Source organism: Onychostruthus taczanowskii, unplaced genomic scaffold, assembly GCF_017590055.1.
Source record: "Onychostruthus taczanowskii isolate IOZ18803 unplaced genomic scaffold, ASM1759005v1 scaffold22, whole genome shotgun sequence".
In the NCBI taxonomy this organism is placed as follows: domain Eukaryota; kingdom Metazoa; phylum Chordata; class Aves; order Passeriformes; family Passeridae; genus Onychostruthus; species Onychostruthus taczanowskii.
In genome coordinates this window covers 3,421,587-3,443,007 of record NW_024499462.1, presented here as the reverse complement: position 1 = coordinate 3,443,007, position 21,421 = coordinate 3,421,587, and the positions used below count along the sequence as shown (strand labels likewise).

Genomic DNA, 21,421 nt, shown 5'->3' with positions numbered 1-21,421 from the left:
CATTATATGAGGTGGGCTTTACAATAGCTGCAGACTTCATGGTTATGAGAACCATGACCTTCGACAGGGAGGTTAGAACATGAAGTTTTTCCAAACAGTGCCTAGATCTTCAAAAGTATTTGCATTTCCTTCCCTGTTTCATGTGAGTAGATTGACAAGATGTGTGGTGGGTGTTCTGTTTGCTCACCACAAGATTGTTGTCAGGCAGAAACCCCCCAAAACAAAAAAGCCCGCCCTTCAGGAACATTGATTTATCTGTTAACTGTGTCTGGCATGCTGCCTTTTGGCTTTGATTTCAGAGAGAAACATATTTGGTTACTTTAATAGGCAAAAGCACTGAACCTGACTTGTAGGGGAAAAAATTGTTTTCTTTCCCTTTTTCAGTTCTGTTTATCAGATCCTGATGTACTGTATCATAATTGTGCAACAGTTCCAAGTTGGAGTAAAGAAAAGTAGAACTGGGTGTCAGGCTCCATCAGCCTCATTATTTGAGAGCCAGCTTTTCTGGGTGACTCAGTGGGACTGAAAATGCATGTTTATGCCAGTTAATAACCACCTTGTGACACCAACTTAGATGATATCAAATGCTTTTTTGTTCTCAAGAATTGTTCACATCACCTATTTATATCCCCTCTTTTTATTTATGTTGTTTTTTCTATCATAGAAATTTTTGCTGAGCTGGAGTTGACTTGCCTTTTTCCCCCAGATCAGTTTCTTCACCCTTTTTTTGCTTCTTTCACAAATACTGAAAGAGAAGGATTTTTTTTTCCTGTATTCTTTGACCAAGGAAATCTAAGTCTAACCTGTTTTCGGCTACTTCTCCAATTTGATGATACAGTGTGCAAGAGTAAAAGTTGAGAATTTGAGAAAGCAAATTTCTTAATCATATTACAGTAATTGTATAATTTATTCTGTATGTATACACAAACAGAAGATGATTACACAGACATATGCTGATGGCTACATAGTCATCTCTCATATGTGAAAGTGCACATATCTCTTTGTGTGTGTACATGCAACTGTATATGCTGCTGAGCTCCAGTACCCATCAAGCACTTGGCCAAAAGAGTGTATTTTTGAAAGGCTTACCATTCTTCCCATAAGTATCAGAAGTAATGAAATACATAGCTTGAGACCTACAAAGATCAAAAGACAAAGGAGGAAGAAAAAAGAGTTTTTAAAAAACTATAATAGCAGAAAGAAAAACAGAACAAGGAGATTGTTGGGAGACCTCCGTCCCTGTGAATGCAATGTTTTTTCAGGGAAGCTGTAGGAGGAATCCTTGTTTTAATATTGACTTCAGTCATGCTGTAGCCCAGTGCCTCCAGTAAGCATGAAGCTCTGCATGGCTGGAAGGTAGGTGGAGATGAGATTTGGAAAATGGTTGCATAACTGTAGGTGAGGGGAGGGAAGAAACTCTTCAGCCGCCATCAGTGCTTTTGCCTCTCCCAGTAATGCAGTCCATCCCACAGCATCTCCTGGTGTTTTCCTACTTGGTGCTCACATCTGCTTGGTCTTCTGCCTTAGATGGGCAGTGATCTCCCAAGGCGCAGCTCCCAATGGCAGTTGCTTAGCAATAATTAAAAATGAACCAAACTCTCTTCACATCCAGGGGCCGTCCATCAAAGCTGCTCCTCAGCTCTTGCTTGTGTGTGCTAGGGGTAGAAAAAGGGAAGAAATGGTCTCTTAGTTTTGATTCTGACAGTGGTGAGATAAGAAGTACAGAGAGGTTGGGGAGGAGTTAGTAAACTATTTTACAGACTGCCCTAGCAGTGATGGCCCCTGTCCCAGCAGGGCTGGCTGTGGAGAGCTCAGGTTGCTCTGTCTCTCTCAGCCTGGCTCCTTGTTACCCTGGTCCCAATGGCTGCATTGCAGGCTCATCCTTCCTACTGTGGCATTGCGGGATTCCTCAGTGGAGCTCTGCCAGTTGTGTTGGAAAGCTGTAAGAAAGCGAAGTCTTTGTGGAGGAGGTGTTTTTCAAGGCAACTGGAAAGGAGAAAAGACTTTCCCAGTTGTAGTGGTGGTAAGAATCAAAGCTGGTAAAAAATTTCAGTCTTGAGAAAGTAAAATGAAATTCTTTAGCAGCTAGTTTATTTTAGTTTTTCTTTTCCTGTTCTGCTTCGTGACAGAACTTCAAATAATTATGTTGATTTATGATTACAGGTATTTTAAATCTGTAGTATGCTGAAACAAAGCAATGCCAGCTTATTGTTTCTGGCCCTATCCAATTATACAATTGAATTTAGGCATGTAATAATGATACAACAGAAATATCCATCATGATGGATTGAATTTCATGAAGTACAACACAAGAATATTTATAGCTCCATTCTTAAAGCCACTTTTGAGTCAAAATGTGCCTCCTTGGTATGGCCTTTATAAACAGGAGAAAATCTGAAACTTTTTTTAGTCTAGCCCCAAACATACCACAACCCATTGCCTACACAGGAAGGGGGTGTAGGTTGATGATAAGCAGAAAATGGTAGAATAATTATTTCCGCTAGAAAATGAGGATCCGGCATTATTTGTACAGTAACACAGACTCATTATTTGGCTATGCCACTGTAATGAAACAATAGAGATCATATGTAATTTAAGTATCAATTCTGAAGAGACTTCTTACTCTCCCTCTACCATTTTAACTATTAAAGCAAATTTGAATTGCTAGTCTAGTTTCCCACTGTTTTTTAGCAAGTGGAGTGGGCAAAACCTCCCCTCCTCCCATCTCTGTTTAAATGTAGACCTTTGGCATTCCAGAAATCTGACCTTGTTTGTAGGGAATGGCTCATTTTTCTATAATGTAATATGAAGCACTCTTGTGTTTTGATTCCATGAACTAGAGAGTTTAATGTTCCAGCTTGCCATGATAAGGATATGATCTGGTTAGAGATAGAAACACTAAAGGAAATTAGCTATTGTACTATTCTTTAACATATTGTTTGCCTAGCAGTTTCATTTAGAATCATTCGGAATAATCTTGGAGTACCTTTTTAAAGGATTCTTTTTTCTTTTTCCTTTTTCTTTTTTTTTTTTTTTTTTCTTGTTGTTGGCCTGGATAAAAAGTGGGGCTTTAAGATATTTCTCCTAAAATAAATGTGAGGCCGCCTCATTTATAGTCAGCATGCCTTGATTACTTGCAGACATGCTGGAAATTTACATGCGCTTTTCTCCATTATAAAACACTGATCTGTTCAGATCATTAGCTCCCTCATGACTAGAGTTTGGCAGCAAGCCAAGGCAGGCTAAATCTGTAGCTGTAAATCGTGAGTTGAAATAGCAGAAAGTGGATTTGTAACTTAAAAAGTGTAAACAGTTTGGAAAATGAAGTAATTTTAGAGTATGATTGATTGCCTTAAGATTGCACTTTAAATTAGCCCAGGGTCTCCATTGCAGATATATGTACTACTAACTGCTCATTATATATCACTTTTCTTTGGAACAATGCATTGTTGGTAGGCTTCGAAACAATGTACGTTTCTCCTGGAGTGACCTTTGAGGAAATGAATAGTTTTATTGTGTGTCCATTACTTTGCCTGCAACAACATTTTTGAGTTATTAATTTGCTGTGGTCTATAAATAAAGGAATCAAAATGCAAAGCAGCTGTATTATGCTGCATATAGTTCATCAAACTTGTGTTTAAACATCACCATTTGAGATTTGTAATGCACTGTATAAATAATTTTTTCTCTCCATTGAAAAAGAAGCAATGTTTTGCTTAGCCTGGAGATTGGTCCTGTAATCTCATAGAAGCAAAATTATTATTTTTAGCACAAACAATTGGTGAATGTTCTGAGGGACTGCTGCACTGCATTCCCTCTTTCAAGGACCCTTCACTTAATTGTGTGTCCGTGGGCTATGGGGCTGTGGGCTGAAAGGGAAGGAGTCATTGAAGGGCACATTCAGGAATGTGGAAAATGTTAGCTGAATTTGGAGTGTTAAAATTTTAGGGCATCGTCTGCCTTGCTCTGTTTGTGCTGGTCGAGGGCAGTTAAGTAGTGGGTGATACAGCAGCCTGGTGATGGAAGAATGTAATGCCATGTAATACCTGGTGTCTTGTGAGCTCTGGCTGTTGTCAAATGGTGGCTGAACCATTGCTGTTCTTTCCCAAAGAGACACAAAACCTTGGTTTGTGATTGTTGTGTTCCATTGATAATGTTCCTGCCTACCCAGGATGTCTGAAGTCACAAAGGTTTTCAGTGTGGAGCAACATCTCAGTGTAACTTTGTGGGTGGGGACACATAACTTACATGTATGTGCTATGCATCTAGACTGTGTGCAACCAGAACTGTGGGCTTTGACCACTGGAGAAATTAGGAATGTAAAGCTAATAAACTGCCATTAGTGGTGGTTACAAACCACAATACGTAGCTCTGACTGCTTGAATTGTTTATATAATAAAAACTTACACAGTTTTGTATCAGTGTGTTTTTCATCTCTTTCCTTGTTCTAGATTTGGTATCTAGCATTCAGTAGATACATAACTCTGTTTTGTTGTTCTTCTGGAAGCTCCTTTCCCAGAGAAAATTCTTTTCCAGTGTTATTACTCCTCCTTGATCTTTCCTTTGTCCCTCCACGTTTGAAATGAAGATTTGCACTTGTGAAAGAGGTATGGCTGAGAGGTCTGAGCACAGGTCTGGGAGCCAGGACCTGCTGGGTGCTGAGCTCAGTGACTCATTCAGTGGCCTTAAGCAAGTCAGAACATCTCTGATGAGGTTATTTCATATGTAAAACAGGGGAAATAATACTTATCTGTCTACCTGCCTCATAGGAATACCCTGAGGACTAATTAGCGTTCATTAAGTGCTTTGAAATAGGCAGTGCTATCTATTATTAGAGCAGGTTCCAGACTAGCAGATAGTGTGTTAGGATTGTTTCTTACTCGGGAGCCTTCCTTTCTGCTGGGTGTGGGACCACAGCCCATCGGGAACAGAGCACAAGCTCGGGTGTTTCTGGAAGATTGGCAGGGCTCTGCCGAGCCCTTCCTAGGCAGGTTCACTGGAGACTCAACACTTGCACTTGGAAAGAGAGTTTGCCTAGAGAAAAGAGTGGGAGGATACTTGCTTGTTCTCCTCAGCTCATAGGCATAACTTGTCCTGAAATCCTTTCTCACCCTGCCTCCACCTGAGGCCTTTTCCGATAATTCAGGTAGCACGGCTTCTCCTCTTTTCCAGGGATGTTTTCCTGGTCCTGCAGAAGAGGAAGAGAAATCCTGTATTAGTTCTCAGGAGGAGTGTGGGGCTGGGTTGGTATGTTCCCATCACAGGGAGCCCTTTCTTATTCAAAAAGCCATTCCTCTTTCTTGAAGAGCAAATACTTAGATTCTTTCCCTTCGCTGGATAACAGACTCCTTTGCAAAGTCCTTAGAAGGCAAAATCTAATTTTGGGTATAGGATCCTAAACTCTGCAGGTGTGTGTCTGCTGAAGTCTGGGAGTCTTTTCATCATCATAACAAGGAGGGTTGTCACCTGACCGGCAGCTTCTTTTGTTCTCTGATGCATCTTCTCTCACTGTATACTTTTTTGTACCTCTCTTAGAGATGCCATAATAATCTAGTTCAAAGAACCCAGCCCTGTTCTCACTGAAGCCCACATGCCTGGTCTTTCTACCAGTGAGACTAGGATTCGGTCCAAATTACCTGGAGAGAAGCTTTATTTCTCTCCATTTGCTCCTCACGCGTCTCTCAGGCCATGAGTAATTTGCAATGAGACGGGAAAGCCTGTGTGAAATTTTCCAAGGGAACTTTCTCCATTTTAATAACGTTAATGAAATTGCTTAACACTTCATCAGCTTTTTCAGCCTGTGTTGCTGGGATTTTGGTGCTTTGTGATTTTTCTTCAGTACCAGAAGGCCCTTGCCTTAAAAATGGGACTGAGGGCTCATATTGAGCACTTGGACCCACTGTTGAACCTCAGTCCCGCAGAAACATTTTTGCACAGCTATCGGCAGATACCATTTTGAAGAGGTTCTCTGCCTCTCCCCTTGTGCCTGCAGGAAGGGGAAGGAATCAGGAGCAATTGTCCCACAAGCTCTCACATGTCTGCAGCTAATTCTTTTTCCATAGAAATAAGGCTTTGCCCCAGGAATACCTAATGATATGACCTTGATCACACAGGAAGGCCCTGGCCCTGCTAAATTTCAGCACAGTTGCTTTGTTTGTCTTATACTTCATATCACTCAGTTTTTGGTCCTTATATCCTAAACAGGGGTGTAAGTTAGCTGCCTTTTCTTTTAGACCTTTTTCTTATTACTCCTTTTCAGCTCCAGTCTACTTTGTTGTGATGCAGAATGGGATTAAATGAGCGACCACAGTCTTATGAGCAACCACAGACTTACTCATATGCCTGTAACAGCTTTTAAGCCTACATTAAAAGGCTACATGAGCAACAGTTTGGGGGCTATTTGGTGCAACCTAAGTTCAGTTAGGAGGTGAGGGTTTCCAGGTAGTTGGGGAAGCATGGTACAGGGCAGTTGGGTCAGTGGCCTGGAGTTTGGCAATTCCTGATTGGCCTTTCCTCATAGTCTTCATGTTGAGTTTGATCTCTTCACTGCAAAGGAGGGGAACCTGAGTAAGGTTCTTTTGGGGAACAGCTATATGCTCCATTGGAATGAGACAGAGGACAGCAAATTCTTGGAAAAGTATATATGACACTAGCATTTTTGCAATTGCTTTTTTTTAAAAAAAAAGAAATGGCATCTTGTTTCTAATTCCAATTTTGTGCCACTCCTGGATTTAGGCATTATTACACTGCAGATGATAACACGAGTTTATCTGTAAAATTCTTAAACTGTGGTTTTTGTTTCCCAGCTTGACTTCTTTTTCTCTTCTTGTCTTTGATTGGCTTCCAAAAAAGTTATTAACATGTTGCAAAACAAATACAAGGGGCCACTGAAGCTTATTAAAAATGGTTTCTTTTGTTCATATCTGCAGTTGACAAATTGTGTTGTGCTCTATCTTATCTGCTCCCGTGTGAAAGGTTACATGAGAAAATGGCTGCAAATAAATTGCTATTGAATATTGTTGAAGACTAAGCATACAGCTTCTCTATTAAGGACCTCTTTTAAAGCTCTCTATTCAGACTCCCCCCTGCATGTCTCTCTAACACTTGTCTGTTATATTATGTTTGGCACAGAAGGAAACATTAAACAGAAAAGCAACATCTGACTGTGGTGTTTCTAGACCCTATTATCCCTCTGTCAAATGTCCACATGAACAGGGTACAATTTTTGTCTATATTGATGATGATTTTTTGAAGGCTTTACAAACTGTCTTCATAGTGAAATGCTAGAAACAAATGAAATTGAAAAGCATATTTTTACAGCTTTGGAAATCTTACTTAAATCAGTGTAATGAGACACACTCAGTAAAATGTAATTATTCTCACTTCTCCATGTGTCAAAGAAATCAGCAGTATGGTTAGGGAGGGGAGGGTTACAGTGAGCTTGTTATTTTTATACAGAGCCAGATACTGCTTGTGTGTAGTAAATTGTAAATAGTAGATAATGCAGTTTTTATGTGTATTAAATACCCTGCCAGAATTAACGGGGTTGTTACTTCATTAAGGGTTTCAAAGAGGACATAAACGTCAAAAGCAGGGCTTGAATGTTTAAATCACTGGACCGTTTCCACCCTCCACCCTTGTGTCGCAGCTCCGGGACCGGCAGCTTCTGCCGCTGCTATTTCGAGGAGGGCGCAGTTCCTCCGAATTTTCAGAATGATAATGAAAGAGCCCCGTGTGAGACACCAAAATAAGGCTTTTGACTCATACTTCTGGGTGCAGTGGAAAATGAAGGCGGTTGATTCTGCCGCAAGGAAGAGGTGATGAATCAGTCCCTTATAAGTAGGGCTTGCGTTTCCTTGTCTGTCATTTATGTTTGAATGGTGTGCAGAGGTGAAAGAGAGAGGAGATGACAGAAGACCTGGTTAGTCTGATATTAAACCCAGTTACTCAGTTTAACTTTCAGCCACCTTCCACTTCTTTTCAGTTTTTCATGGCACACATGTATGGGTTTGTCATGGGCCTTTTCAGCACAGGAGACAAATAACAGACCATGAGAATAAAATTCATCAGTCCACAGAATATCTTGAGGTTCAGTTCTGACCACTGAGTTGGGGAGTCTGTTACATCTTTGAGCTCATTGTTCCAATGGTTAATTATCACTGCTGTAAAGATGTGTGCCCCTCTCTTGCTAGGGGCTCTGATTGCCTGTTTCTCCACCAGAGCAGGTGGAGTATTTTCTGGACTGGAGTATTTTCTGTACTGGAGCAGTATTTTCTCTCTACAGTGCTACACATCAGAAAGGGGGACCAAGACGCATGATCATAGAAATAGTAATAATAATACAGAGGATGAGAAGGTGTTGTAGGGAAAGTTAGTGGATGTGAGGATGTGACCCCCCCCTCACAAAGGCGCTGTAGGGAATGTATGACTTCAACCTCAGCTGTAGTACTTGTGTTCGTAGCATAACCCCCATGCTCAAGTATTTTGCAGAATCAGGCTTTATGTGTAAGTACTGAAGTGTAGTGCAGTGGTATGTTGGATGGTGTTCAGAGATTGCTGGAAACAGTGCATTAAATAGCACTTTGAATTGCAAAGTGCTGGTTCAGTTTTGTCTGTGAGAATGATAACGCTTATTATCTGATTGTTCCCTGTGCAAATCTCACCTCAGGAAAAATTAAATTATGTTTGAATTCAGCTAAAGCAAAGTATATAATTATTTTCTTTCGTTATTAAAAAGGGATTTTTACTGTTTGTTTGTTAAAACTGAAGCAGCTGCCATGTTAGAGCCTTAGATGATTTAAAAGCAAATACAGAGGTAGAGCCATTTACAGTACAATTGGCTTGTTTAATGTGATTTAATTCCTCTTGTTGGCTCCGTCATATTACCAAATTATGTTTTCAGCTCCCCTCCCCTTTTTAATTCTTTCTTCTTTTTGTTATCAGCAGAATTGAAGCTGCTTATCAGTAACCACGACAACCAGGATAAATACTTGTTTTAAAGCTGATGCACATTCAACCTGAATGGTCCACATGACCCAGAACGTTCAAGAGGACAGGCAGCATGTGCTCCCTTCTACAATCAATCTCCCCCTTCCCCCCATCTCCATCTGCTTTAGAAAGCTAATAGGGCAGTTCAAAAACCTTTTCTATCAGAGTGGTTTTCTGCTGTTTGGACATGGGCTGGCCCATGCTTGTGTCCTGAGGAGTAAGGAGAGAAGGAAATTCTGCGAGGCAGGGAGGCGATTTCACAGCCACATCTGCAAGTGTCAGCTTGCTTTTCTGGAGTTCTTCCAGCTGTTGTCACAGCAGTCACCTGCCTTGGGCAGGAGGGTGAACTGCTGCTCTGCAGACCCTTCCTGAGGGGGAAGATAATCCCAGCTGGGCAGCAGCTGAATAGAATGAAGGAGTGACTGGAATTGTGCGGGACAGGGAAGATGGTTGTGGTAAGAGAGAAGCCTGAGCACAGAGCCACCTGATCCATGCCCCCCCCATCTCTGGTGGAGGCAGGCAGGCTGGCTGGGGTGACCAGAGACAGTCACTTCCCCTTTGAGGAAACTTAGGGATCTCCCACTTACCCAGAAATTTCCCAACAAGAATTTCTGCCTGGCCTCTTTGCTCTCTCCCTTACACTCTAAATTGCTTGATGCTATAGAATAAATCCTTTAAGCTCTCTCTGTCTCAGTTTCTCTCTCTGTGTAATGGGGATAATAATTTTTACTCATCTCCATAAAGCAGTTTGAGGCCTGTGGATGGAAGGGTTATATAAAAGCTGGAAATGACGAGTGTCAGTCACTCTTCTTTTGAGTCTGGAAACACCTCATAAGGTTTATGAGGCACTTCCTAATGTGCAGGAGGATCCTGGGAGTGCAAGGTTGGAGCTGCAGTTATGAGGAGCTGAATATAGGATTAGAGTCTGAAAAGGTTGTGGAATACCTGGCTGGAAACTTCTTCATATTAAATTTCTTTTGTCTTCTTCAAAAATTGGATTTAGGATTTGGATTTTGAGTGATTTAGTGAGATAAATATTATAGAATATTTGATTATATGGACATACTGTCAGTCATCGATCAACATACTTGGGTTTGTCCTCATTGAGTAGGAGTAAAACAACTCTGATCCAAATAGCCAAATGAAAAATATTTTTCAACCGTGTGCTTTAAATAAGTATTAGATGATGTTGTCTTTTTTTCTTAATGACTGTATTGCTGTTCAGTTGATCAGTAGTTTCAATCTCCAGTAGATTTATAAGTATTCTCTTTCTTTCAAATGTTAAACTAAGCTTAGGAATTCTTTGAAAGGCTGATGTTCTGCTGGCACTGTGACAGAAAACAGAGGGCTGGGGAAGTGGCATGAAATTCTGAGAAATAGCTCTGTCTCCTCCTTAAAAGGGGAGAAATATCTGATACATGCAGAAAGGCTGTACATTTTATTCTCACTATTGGCAGAAATGACTTTTGCCTTTTGATCAATTTAAAAGCAGAATCAGGCAGGCAAACGTCCATGTCAAAATTACAGGCAACTTGTTAACACCATCATTATCTGGTAAACATAAATGTAATCACTGTGTTCCTATCCTGCAACACATTGCCTTTGTTCTTGATTGCATTAGCATTCAAATAGAGGGGGGTTCTCAAAGCAAGGATGAGTAGCGTGAGTCCTGCCGACAAAGAGGTATCCCTGTTGTGTCAATAATTTACCCAAATTTATTTAAAACCAAAACCACAGATTTCCTGTCCCATCTCATGTGGCTAAATCATTACTGTATTTGCATTTATCTGCGAAAGAAATAACATTCTTAGATTAGTATTTTTAGGTCTTGTGATTAATTAACCAGCTGAGGCACACCAAGTGTCGTTACTAGTGTGAATAAAGACCATGGGAATGAAAAGGCAGAGTGGATTGGAATAGCTGTGTTTGAGAAGTCTTTCCTAAGCGCTGCAGACAGGGTGGATCGGTGTGCTAGAGCATGCCGTGTGACGATGATGTAGCTACCTGAACTCCTCAGCTGTTGCTCCTTGTCCACAGCAGATTCCTGCTGTGGGGTGTGGATTCCTGCTGTGGTTCTTAGCCTTGTGTCTGTGCAAAGAATTCAGTGTGAGAAGTGGTCAGGCGGGAGCCAGGCATGATCATGCCATGAGGGTTATTTCACTGGGAGAGCTATTCTTGCCCACACAGGAATCCCCAGAGGTGCAGGTGATGACTGTCATTGCTGCTTAGCCACTTGTAGTTCTCTTGGAAGTTTGGAAATGTTTGGCAGGCTATAGCTGGACTGTGATATGGGAAGCTGTTCTCATTGCTTCACTCCTCTTAAAGATTCCTCTTAAAGATTTGACGTCATAAAGACCCAGTTTCTTATTCCTTTTTGTAGTTATTCCTTCATCATTCTGCTGTTTCTGTTGCTTTTGGACCTTTTGAGAGATGCAGGGCTTTTAGGTAGTTGTGTGGTAAGTTCATTTCCATCTGCTGGAAACTGTGCTCTCTTTCTTTGGGTTTTTATTAGAACAGGCAGCTCTGATATATGTAGAGCCTGCCTGACCTGCAGATACTGGTTTTGAAGGGTGAGCTACACATCTTTGCTTCATCTGCACCTGTGTTCTCATGCCTATACTGCAGAAAGTCATTGCCAGAGGAGCAGAACAAGAGAAGGAGAACTAGATCTTAACAGCTGGAGGGTCTTGGGAGGTGAGTGAACACACTGCCCTGCAATAGTCAGGACACCTCCCATCACAGGGGTCAGAACTGTGTTCATTCAGCACCACACCAGTCCCTCAGACACCCAGATGCATCCTCCATTTCCTCAGTATCCCCTGCATATTGATGATAATGGTCAAAGCCATGCATACAAGCAATGATAAGCTAATTGTGATATGTGAATCTTCTGGGAGACCCCCTTAGTAACAGAGGGTTATGAAAGAAGGCAGAGAGCGAGGGCACTGTGTGGGAGAGGAGCCTGATGGACAGAACCCTGCAACTTCCTTCATTTTCTCTCTATATTCCAGATAGCTCCCTTGCTCAATTTGCTACCCACACACCAAAGCATTGTCCCATTTTATCTGGTTCCCCTGGTGCTTCCATTGCTTATCTTACGAAGATCTGTGTCAACATTTATCAAAACAAATGGCAAGCCTGGGACCTTTTAAGTAGTTTTTTTAGTTAATAAAACCAATCTTCTACTTCTGTTATGTTAAAAGTACATTATCTTTTTATTACAAACTCTCTACAGCTCTGTCTGTTTTCCTTCTTAGCAATTTCATGACTGCTCCGGTTGATTGCTGTATGGAGAATTACAAAATCATTAAGGGTGGGGTTTTACCAGCTGACTTACAGTACAAGCCATTTCTCAAAATAACCACAACAGTGCAATACTGATGTGTAATTTACGTCACAGTATGTTTTTATGAAATAGTTTGTGGCTTATTCATTTAGATCTAGAACTGAATATCTCTTCTTTTGCTTTTTAATCAAGCCTGCTGCTTTTTTTTTTTTTTTTTTTTTTTTTTTTTTTTTTTTTAACTTTTTAATATTTTCCACTCCGAGGCTTGGCTTGCCTCCAACTTACCAGCTACATGGAAAAGGAAAAAATTGATTTTTTTTTTTCCTTTGCCTGCAGTTTAACTGCAAGTGTTGTTTCCCCTTTGATGTGTACATTTGTGTTAACTGTTTCAGAAGAAATGGTAGATGTGTGGTATAATATATTGTACAAAGGTAAAGCAGAGGATTGATAAGAGATGTAAAAATTTGCAATTTCAAACCATACCAAGCAAGTGTTTCTGTTTAGCCTCCTGTGCTGGTACATTTCCTTTTTAAAAATTACTTTCTGTATAATGTCTTGTAATTAGAACAGGAAATCATTGAGTAACTGTAAGAAGAAAAAGAGTACTTAAACTGAAAAGAAATTTACCTTCTGAGAAATTATATTCAGCTTTTTTTTCCCATTTTTTTTTCTTCCCTTCACATTACTGAGTTGTTAATGATAGTAACAGATGTACAGACCCTTATCTGTATCATTGTTCTGCTTGCGTTTTCACAGAGGGGAGGGGGGATTGGGCCGAAAAAGTCATTTTCAGTAGTGCAAAAAATGAATGGACAGAAAATGGGAAAAGCCTAATTACAAAAAATATTCTGTGTCACAACAGAGTAGCAATTAAATTGAAACTTCAATATAATTATCAATAACAGTCGAGCCTGGAAGGGTGCCAGGCACATAAAGTTGGTACTCAGCCTTTATGTGGTTGCTAGGAGGACGGCAAAAAGTATAAAGCTTAGAGAAAGGAATGTCTAATGTAATAAAGTAACAGAAGGTAGCATAAATCATTGTGAGAGCAGTTCATATTGACATTATTTTACTTAAATTGGGTCGAAACTAGACGTTTAGTCTTACAAGAGGCACAAATTCATATTTCTTCTGCAAGAATAACTCTGTGCTTTCTGGGAAGAAGTAGACTGTGCTTTCATAGCACCAGCCTCATACATATTTGGAATCTTTTAAGTAAAAATCTTAAAATGTTTGTTTCTGTTGGCATCCAAATGCATTTGCACTAATACGATTAAAAGAACTAAAGGGCAAAATACTTGGCAGCTTTTTCAGTTGAGGTAATTAGGTACAGGAAGGAACATGCATAGTTTTTCCATCAAGCTCTATAAAATCCTGGTGTGAAGGTCTTTTTAAAGAGAAATAATGCTTACTGATGTTGAGGGTAGATTATGGCAGTTAGCAATAACATTATAGGCTGATGTTTCTGAAGCAAGCAAACAAAAAGCATGTTACAGGGGTTTTTTTCTCTGCTCTCTCTGTAAATAGTTGTGGCTCTAGATGGATTTGTTAGGAATTCGTCCTTTTAACAGGCTTTAGGTTTTTTTTTTCTTTTGGGGCTTTTAATTGTCTTGCCTTACATATTAAAAATGGCTGTGCTGATTTGAAAAGTCAGTTCTTGCATAGATTCATTGTGTTTGGCATTTCATGCATCTCTTACTTACAAAGACAACTTGAAGAACATGTAATCCAACATAAATGCCAGGCTGTGCCAAATCCCAGCTCTCTTTACCCCTGACAAAGGGAACTGTTGGATTATATCTCTGCAGATATAGGCAGTGCTTGGAAGGCAAGGGTGGAATTTTGCTTCCTAATTACAGTTTCTCTGTTTTCAGCCCTGAAATATAAAAATAAATGAAAAGTTGATGTTGGAGGGTGTTATTAAACCACACAATTATGATATAAGCATAGGATTAGAGTAATTTCAGTTGAGCCTCACAACTGAAGCAGAATACAGTAGGTATTATCTTCTACCATGTTATGATTGTTGAATCTAAAATGAAACTCAAAAATACAGCATCTTGGTTTCCTAATATCTCAGTTGTATGTTTATAGAAGTCATGTTTTTTTTTCTTAATTTAATGGAATGTGATCCATATTTTGAGCTTTGCTTCTCATAAAAGTGAACTCTTTCTGATCGTATTTCTGAAAAATACTTGCAATATTCACGAAGTCCACCATTAAATGGCACGTGTGAGATTTTGATAAAAGCAAATAATAGCTCGTCTTTGGGCTTGCATTTTATTAGGGATTGGTCTGCTTTGATTTCTCTTTTCTCATGTGGGCGTGGTTGAGGAAAAAATCTTTGTTCCAGGAACACTGTGTTTGTCTTTCACTAAGCAAATTTTCAGTTTATTCAGCCTTTGTTCATTCTTCGATGTATCTATTGAACCTGGAGTAAAAAAGGAAAGGAAACAAATGCATCGCAAAGTACTCATTGGAATTGCACAAGCATGTATGAAAGTGATCCTGTAAAAATTACTTGGTTTTAATTTATGCCAGGGGGTTTGAGTTAAGTCGTCAGTTGTCAGGGGTACAAAGTTTGTGTAATTCTGTGCAGGGACTTGCATTGCAGCACATTTGTCTAGAAACTAATGGTTTACTACAAAGGCACGTGGGACGTACATTTATATACACCCTGTTTAAAAAGCTGACCACATCCTGGCATAAGAAAAGTGCTGTCAGATCGACAGATTCAGCTCGCTGCTATCTGTACAAAGGTATAAAGTAGTAATAACCGTCAAGCAGGCGTACGTGCAACTCTCGAAGGAGTTAAAGGACAGATCATGTGCTTCTTAATTCCTAGAACAGTTTTCCTGATCTGATTTTTAGAGTTTCCTAATAAAGAAGAGAGAGCCTTATTCCCAGGAGCAATTGGCTCAATCATGCTGTTGTGTAGGCTTATGGGATACTTGTTGAAACAAAGAAAAGCATGACCACATCCTTATTGGCCAAAAGGGGTTTTAGGGCCATCAATTCTATTTTCTTAGAAAATGCCATTGTTGTTTACCAAAATGTATTATCCTTATTTTGGTTTTTTTGGGTTTTTTTGGGTTTTTTTTAACACAATTTTGTCTCCTCACCTATGTCAGGATAGTGGTGAGAGTTCTGAGTTTTTAAAAGTGATGACTTTCAGGAGCTGTGCTAGTAAATACAGTGCTTTGCAAGTCCGTCTGTCGTGTTGATTTTTTTTTTACAGCATTGCATTCTTCTGCAGTGATGACATTCTAGGTGATATATCTGCTTCCAGAGACTTCTTAAAATTTAGCCTTTTATGTGTCAACATTTTCTTTGCCTCACTTGAATCTAGATGAGTTGTGCATCATATTTGGTTGGAGAGAGCTGATCTGACTTTTCTTTCAATGTCTGAAGTGATTTTTACTTTAGGAGTAAGAATGATGATTTCAGTATTAGTAATGGGATTAAATAGTAGACCTTTTGTCTCTGGCAGAAGAAATAGCTGAGTTATTCAGTAATCAGAGTAGAACAGAAAACGTAAAGTGAATGCTGTTGCTTTGTCTTCGTTGGCGTGCCTGGAAAGCCATGTTCAGTTACGTACCTGAGGAGATAAATGAGCATAAAAAGAAGTGATGAGTACTGGCTGCATACCTGCAAATGAGTAATTTCTCATGTTTGTATCCCTAGTTGAGGTTTTTTTCCTCTTAGGTTTCCTTCTGGTTATATGATGACACTTGATTGTGTTATTTCAAAATCTGCCACCTTCATACGTGATATCATCTAAACCATGGAGGAATGGAAAGCTCTGCAGTCTAGATTGCTTTATATTTTGAGCCCAGCCGCACAAGCTGTTTGAAAATTCATTTGCTTGTTGTGCTCTGTAGGAGTTTTATTGAGTCCTGCTGCATTTGCAATTAATGTGAAGAAAGTTTCTTCCACCTCTTGGTGTTTAGCCACAATGACCAGGTCGGATCAGCCCACCTCCCTGGCCCAGAGGTCCTTTGGTAGTTGCCAGTATCAGGGACTTGAAAGGAGAGGTAATAGCTATATGCTCTGAGGCTTGTATATTATTGTTTATAAAATATTAACATATTTTTAACATAATATTTTAACTGATGTAAACATGAGTGTAGTAAAGCTATATGGGGAACTGACTAAAAATTACAGATTATATTTCTATTGAAGCAGCCAAATTGGCAAAGTATGGAGAACACTTTCATTAAGGCCCTTGGCCAACTTCAGCAGAGCAGTGTTTTCTTGCTCATCCAGGTAGTCCTTGTAAGTATGGGAAAACTGAGCAGAAAGGCAGAAAATAACCTATTTTATTAAACTTTCTTTGAATTACTGGTTTTTAACCTTTCTTTCCAGACCCAGTGTACTATAAAAGTTGTGTCTTGAGAAAAGACAAAATGAATTTTTCTGAAATACTTGAGTTGCAGCTCTTGTTTTGTATTTTTCTGATATATTAAGAGTATTTTTTTCTGTTCTTCCAGGTGAGGATGATGAAGATTCAAACCTTCTAATTCTCAGCTACCCACAGTACTGTCGCTACCGTTCCATGTTAAAGCGCATTCAGGACAAGCCCTCGTCAATACTAACAGACCAGTTCGTTTTAGCCCTTGGGGGCATTGCAGTAACAAGCAAGAACCCCCAAATCTTCTATTGTCGGGATACATTTGATCACCCTACCCTAATAGAAAATGAAAGTATATGCGATGAGTTTGGTAAGTCCTATTACAGCTATTTTCTTTTTCTCACAAGGCATTTTTCTTCTTTTAAGTATCCACTGATTTCCAAAGGGAAGATGTGATTCCTTTGAAGTGAACCATGAATGCTATTTATGATTGAAATGATCAGTACCAAATATGCTCTTTCTTCTCTAAGACTGAAGGCTTCTGCCACTGGTGATCTCAGTATTGCAACTTGAGTTCACAATCAAAGATAATGTTACATGGGTGGAGTGTAGCACAGTGAGTGGGTGTGAGTGAAACGATATGCCTGGGTTTGAAGTTCATCTACCTTAACCATTCACCTATAGCCTCTCTTCCAGAAGCATTACAGTGTGTGCTAGTTTTTTGAAGTCGTTTTTGGTGCAGTATGCTAAAAGATGCAAAACAGGACAGAGTCCTGGCAGAGCCCCTTGCTGTTGCAGAGCACTCGTCAGCGTGCTCCCCGGGCCCTGAAAGTGTCAGCTGTAGCTGGTGTGTTTCTGGTCATCTTGGAATGTGGGCTTGTTCATAATGGGCTTTGCCACTGCTAGGAGCTTGATTTTATGAGTGCAAAGATACTTCTGGGAGGTGACCTCTTAATTCAAGAGGCGTAGAGAATAGCCTGCAGCTCTAAAGGAGTATGCAGCCCCTTAGAGCTGGGGGAAAGGACTGCAAGATTTGACACCTGATAGCAATGAGGTGATTTCACACAGGATTTTCTTGGTGTCACATCATCCCAATGACAGCAGATGTGCTTTGAATATGTGGCGGAAGTCATGTTGTGTAGGCACCCCATAATGGGTCCAGTGTAGTTTCTTTAGCAGTGTACAGAATTAAGTCTTATGCCCCGTATCACCAGATGGATGAGTTCTGTGGCCAATGCTTGCAAAGTCTGCATGGTGGTGGGTACACCTTTTCTTGCAGGACCCCGCATCGCTGCAAGGAAGCTCCTATAGTCTCTTAGATAAAAAAAGTCTGCAGATGCCCTTAAACATGTAACAATGAGAGGGAATGTTTCTGATGGGAGAGTCATCTACCTGTTTTTCTGAGCTCAAGCACACTGACACTGGCTTTGAGCTTGGTGCCCAGCTCAGGCATTGTTGTGACAGCAGAGAAACCCTGGCTCATGTGGTGGCATTGGGGCATTTTGTAAGGTGGTGCTGCTCTGCTGTTCTGCCGCTCCATTCCCAAAAGGCAGAGGAGATCCCTCCTCACGTGGTGTTGTCACTGGAGCACATGACTGCTGCGAATAGTTTTAGTTTTGTGCTGTCAAGATTTTTCAGAATCTGGCCCAAACTGTCAAGTCTGCTCACACTCACACAAAACATTACAGATTTTGAATGAACTATTAATAAAAGTGTTGGTTGCTCTTAGGGGGTGGTGGTGGTGAAAAAAATGAATTAAATGCCCTGGAAGTTTGGTCCAATGATACAATAGTATCATGTTGGTTTTTATTTACTCTGAGCTCAACTCAGAATATAAAGTTCAGTTGTAATTGACTCTCCTTTTTATGTGAGAAAGGTTATTTTAGGCTTGAAGGCGTTTGATGAGCCTACCATCTGCTTTCTGTGGAGTATTTTATTCAGGGTCATTCCTTGATTACAGGTTTGTTGAAATAGTTGGATCCATAATGCAAGTATATCATGGAATATTAGTAATAGATGAATCAAAGAGATGTGGAATGATGCAGAAACTACGCTTAGTGAACCATAGCAAGTGCTTTGTTCAGCCTCTGAAAGCCAACTATGCCATTCTCTTGACCTTTGCGAGGCAATTATCTCATTATCAACCAGAGCCACAGAAATCTTAGCCATAGAAATTAATAATGTGTATTTAAAATTTAGTTTGGTTTAAGAAGCAGACTTTTTTAAAACCCCTATAAAAAAAAAAAAAAAAGAGTCGCCAAAAAAATCCCCGAAAAATACTGTTTAAAAGTATTTATTATGAAAATAATGATGTAAAACTTGCAAGCCCTGCTGTTTTAGGAAGGAAAAACTGGCCAGTGTGTGGTTTCATATCTGCATTACGAAATGTATGGTGTCAATTATGCTACCTTTGTTGAAGACAGCAGGCAAAGTACTAGTTTATCCTTTTCTTTGCTGGCAGGACAATAAAATGTACAACGCTTCATTATACAAACAGTTTATATTGATAGCATGTAGACTGATGTCACATGTGGAAGGTGATGACTGCTAAGGCTAAACAGAGGCAGGGTGGTACAGTAGATAAATAGATTACTCTAAGGCACTGGTGTTTATCAGTCAAATCTGAGGGGATACCAGATTACAAAAATGGTGACTAAAATTCTGAAGAGGTGTCTATAAGGAGACCCAGACACGTGTAGTTTGAAGGTTTTGTTCCTCTCTTACCTTGCAAATGAAGTAAGTGTGTAGAAGGAACAAGATAGGAGTGTGTATTTTCACTGTTTTTACCTTAAATTCTCCCAACTCTAAAGCAAATACAAAATTTGGGAAATACATTCTGCTGATGTCTTTATTTGGGAAGCACTGGTTTCCGATGTGGATGCCAGGTCTTCTTCAGAAGCATTGCTTTTGAGGCAAGTTTTACACATTCTCTGTATGTTGGAGTATTTTGCAACAGATACAGCATGTCACAAATGAGACACCAGAAACACCTTTACAAAGAACCCCCAGCATGTAAGCTGTTGTCCTTGTTAGGTAGTTTTAATAGACTAAAGTGTTTTTCCTGGAAATAGCCTCTCTACTTTCATTATAAATTTACAACAAAAAAAAAAATTGTTGAGCTCTGACTTGTTCTCATACTCCTTGCCTATTTTTCCCCTCTTTTGTAAGGTTTAACAAAAATAAATGAAGCTGGAAATGAGGAAGAAGAATTAAGTTTTGTTGACAATAAATATTGTTTGGTGTGGGACTTTTTAAAGCAGATGTATGTAGATGCTATCTGTGAGCTCCCACAGGTATGGCTGGGAGGGATGCAGCAAGGCTTTGGGCAGTCCTGTGTGCATGGTCTGTGTTTCCATAGAGCCTCTGTGAGGCTCAGGCTGTGCTAAGCTTCCCCTCCAGCTCCAGCCTGGGCTGCCACGGGTGTTCCCAAGCCCACAGCTGCCTGTGCTTGCCTCTGCCCTGCGTGCCCACTGCTGCATGGCATGTGCCCAAGTGCTCTGGACAGGAATATTTGGGACCCGTTTTCTTGCATGATCCTCTTCTGATTCTCCTCTGGTTTGGTTCAGTGTGCCACAGCATCCCATCTAGGAGGCTGCTGGAGGAGCAGGCTGCTGAGGAATGGGTTCAGCAGCTGGAAGGCTCAAACATTTGTGTGTATTTCTTTGCAGCCTGCCACAGAAGGACTTGCTCTACATTTACAGAGGAAAGACTGCTGTGAGTGGGAAGCCTCCTGCTCCCATTCTTGTTGATATAACTGCTGATTAGTTAATCCAACTGCCTTGGAGGGTTCCCTTCCAGAATGCAAATATGCTGAAAAGCTTGCTTCTGTTCAGAAAGCAGAAGACATAAACCATGCTTGGATATCTTGATAGCCCACGTTCCTGGCTGTGACTGCAGTCAAACTGCACATGTATCCCTCTCCTGAAATAAGAGCAATTAGAGGTCCTCACCAGTGTGAAGCAGTCCAGGTGGATAAGGAAATGAACACGAGCAATGAAAATGAACAATTCATTTCTCTTCAACTCGAGACATTTTTCAAAATCTTTTTCGTTTATCAGCCTCTGGGGTTACTGTTGCTGAATAACTTTCATAAACGCATATAATTTACTGGCATCTGCTGTGTGGTCATATGTGCTGAAGGAGAGAAGGAATGAAAAATTCGGTTTCTAATAATTTTCATTATAGACCAAAGTGATCTAGCTGGAGGCAAAGCTGACTTTGAGTGCTCAGAAGGTGTATCTGAAGGTCACTGGGCATAAATCAGTGTGCACTTGTTGCTAGAGCAGCACATGTCCTCTGTGTTTGCTTGTCCAAAAAAGGTGACTTCAGTTGCCAGGCTTGTGCCAGCCCCATGGCATGGAGTGGCTTCCAGGGCTCATCAATGAGCCAGGATCTTTCTGTGATCCAGCTGTGGTCTCGGTGATGGTGAGTTTCAGCTCCATCAGCGTCACCACGTGAAAATCTCATACAGAACGATTTTTCATGCTGCTTTGCTAGATAAATGTTATAAATGCTGTCTGCTAAAGATGAATCCAAAGGCTGTCTTTCGTTGTGTGAGGATGGGCTTGCTTTTTCTATAAACAAGAGTGTGAGAGAAAACTGAATGCCTTATTTCTTCTCAATTTTCAAAATCTGTTTGGTAAATTTTAAATCATTCTGGATTATTTTTACAGCATGCTGGGTCCAGTATGCCATTTAACAATATGTTTGGTCTCTGTCGTACTCTAAACACATGTCCGAGCCCAAAAGAAGGTTTTGGGGTTGCATGTAAAACTCAATTTTTAATGAAAAATTTA

General features: G+C 40.2%; 1 protein-coding gene across 2 annotated transcripts in view; it reads left to right on the top strand.

Moving 5' to 3' along the window:
- The window catches only part of ARID5B (AT-rich interaction domain 5B), a 117,569-nt gene that overhangs the window by 29,814 nt on the left and 66,334 nt on the right, over positions 1 to 21,421 (top strand). For both annotated transcript variants that reach the window (XM_041404878.1, XM_041404877.1), the window contains exon 3: positions 16,765 to 16,995. In XM_041404878.1, the coding sequence (XP_041260812.1) occupies positions 16,765 to 16,995 (231 nt within the window). The remainder of the gene's footprint in view (positions 1 to 16,764; positions 16,996 to 21,421) is intronic.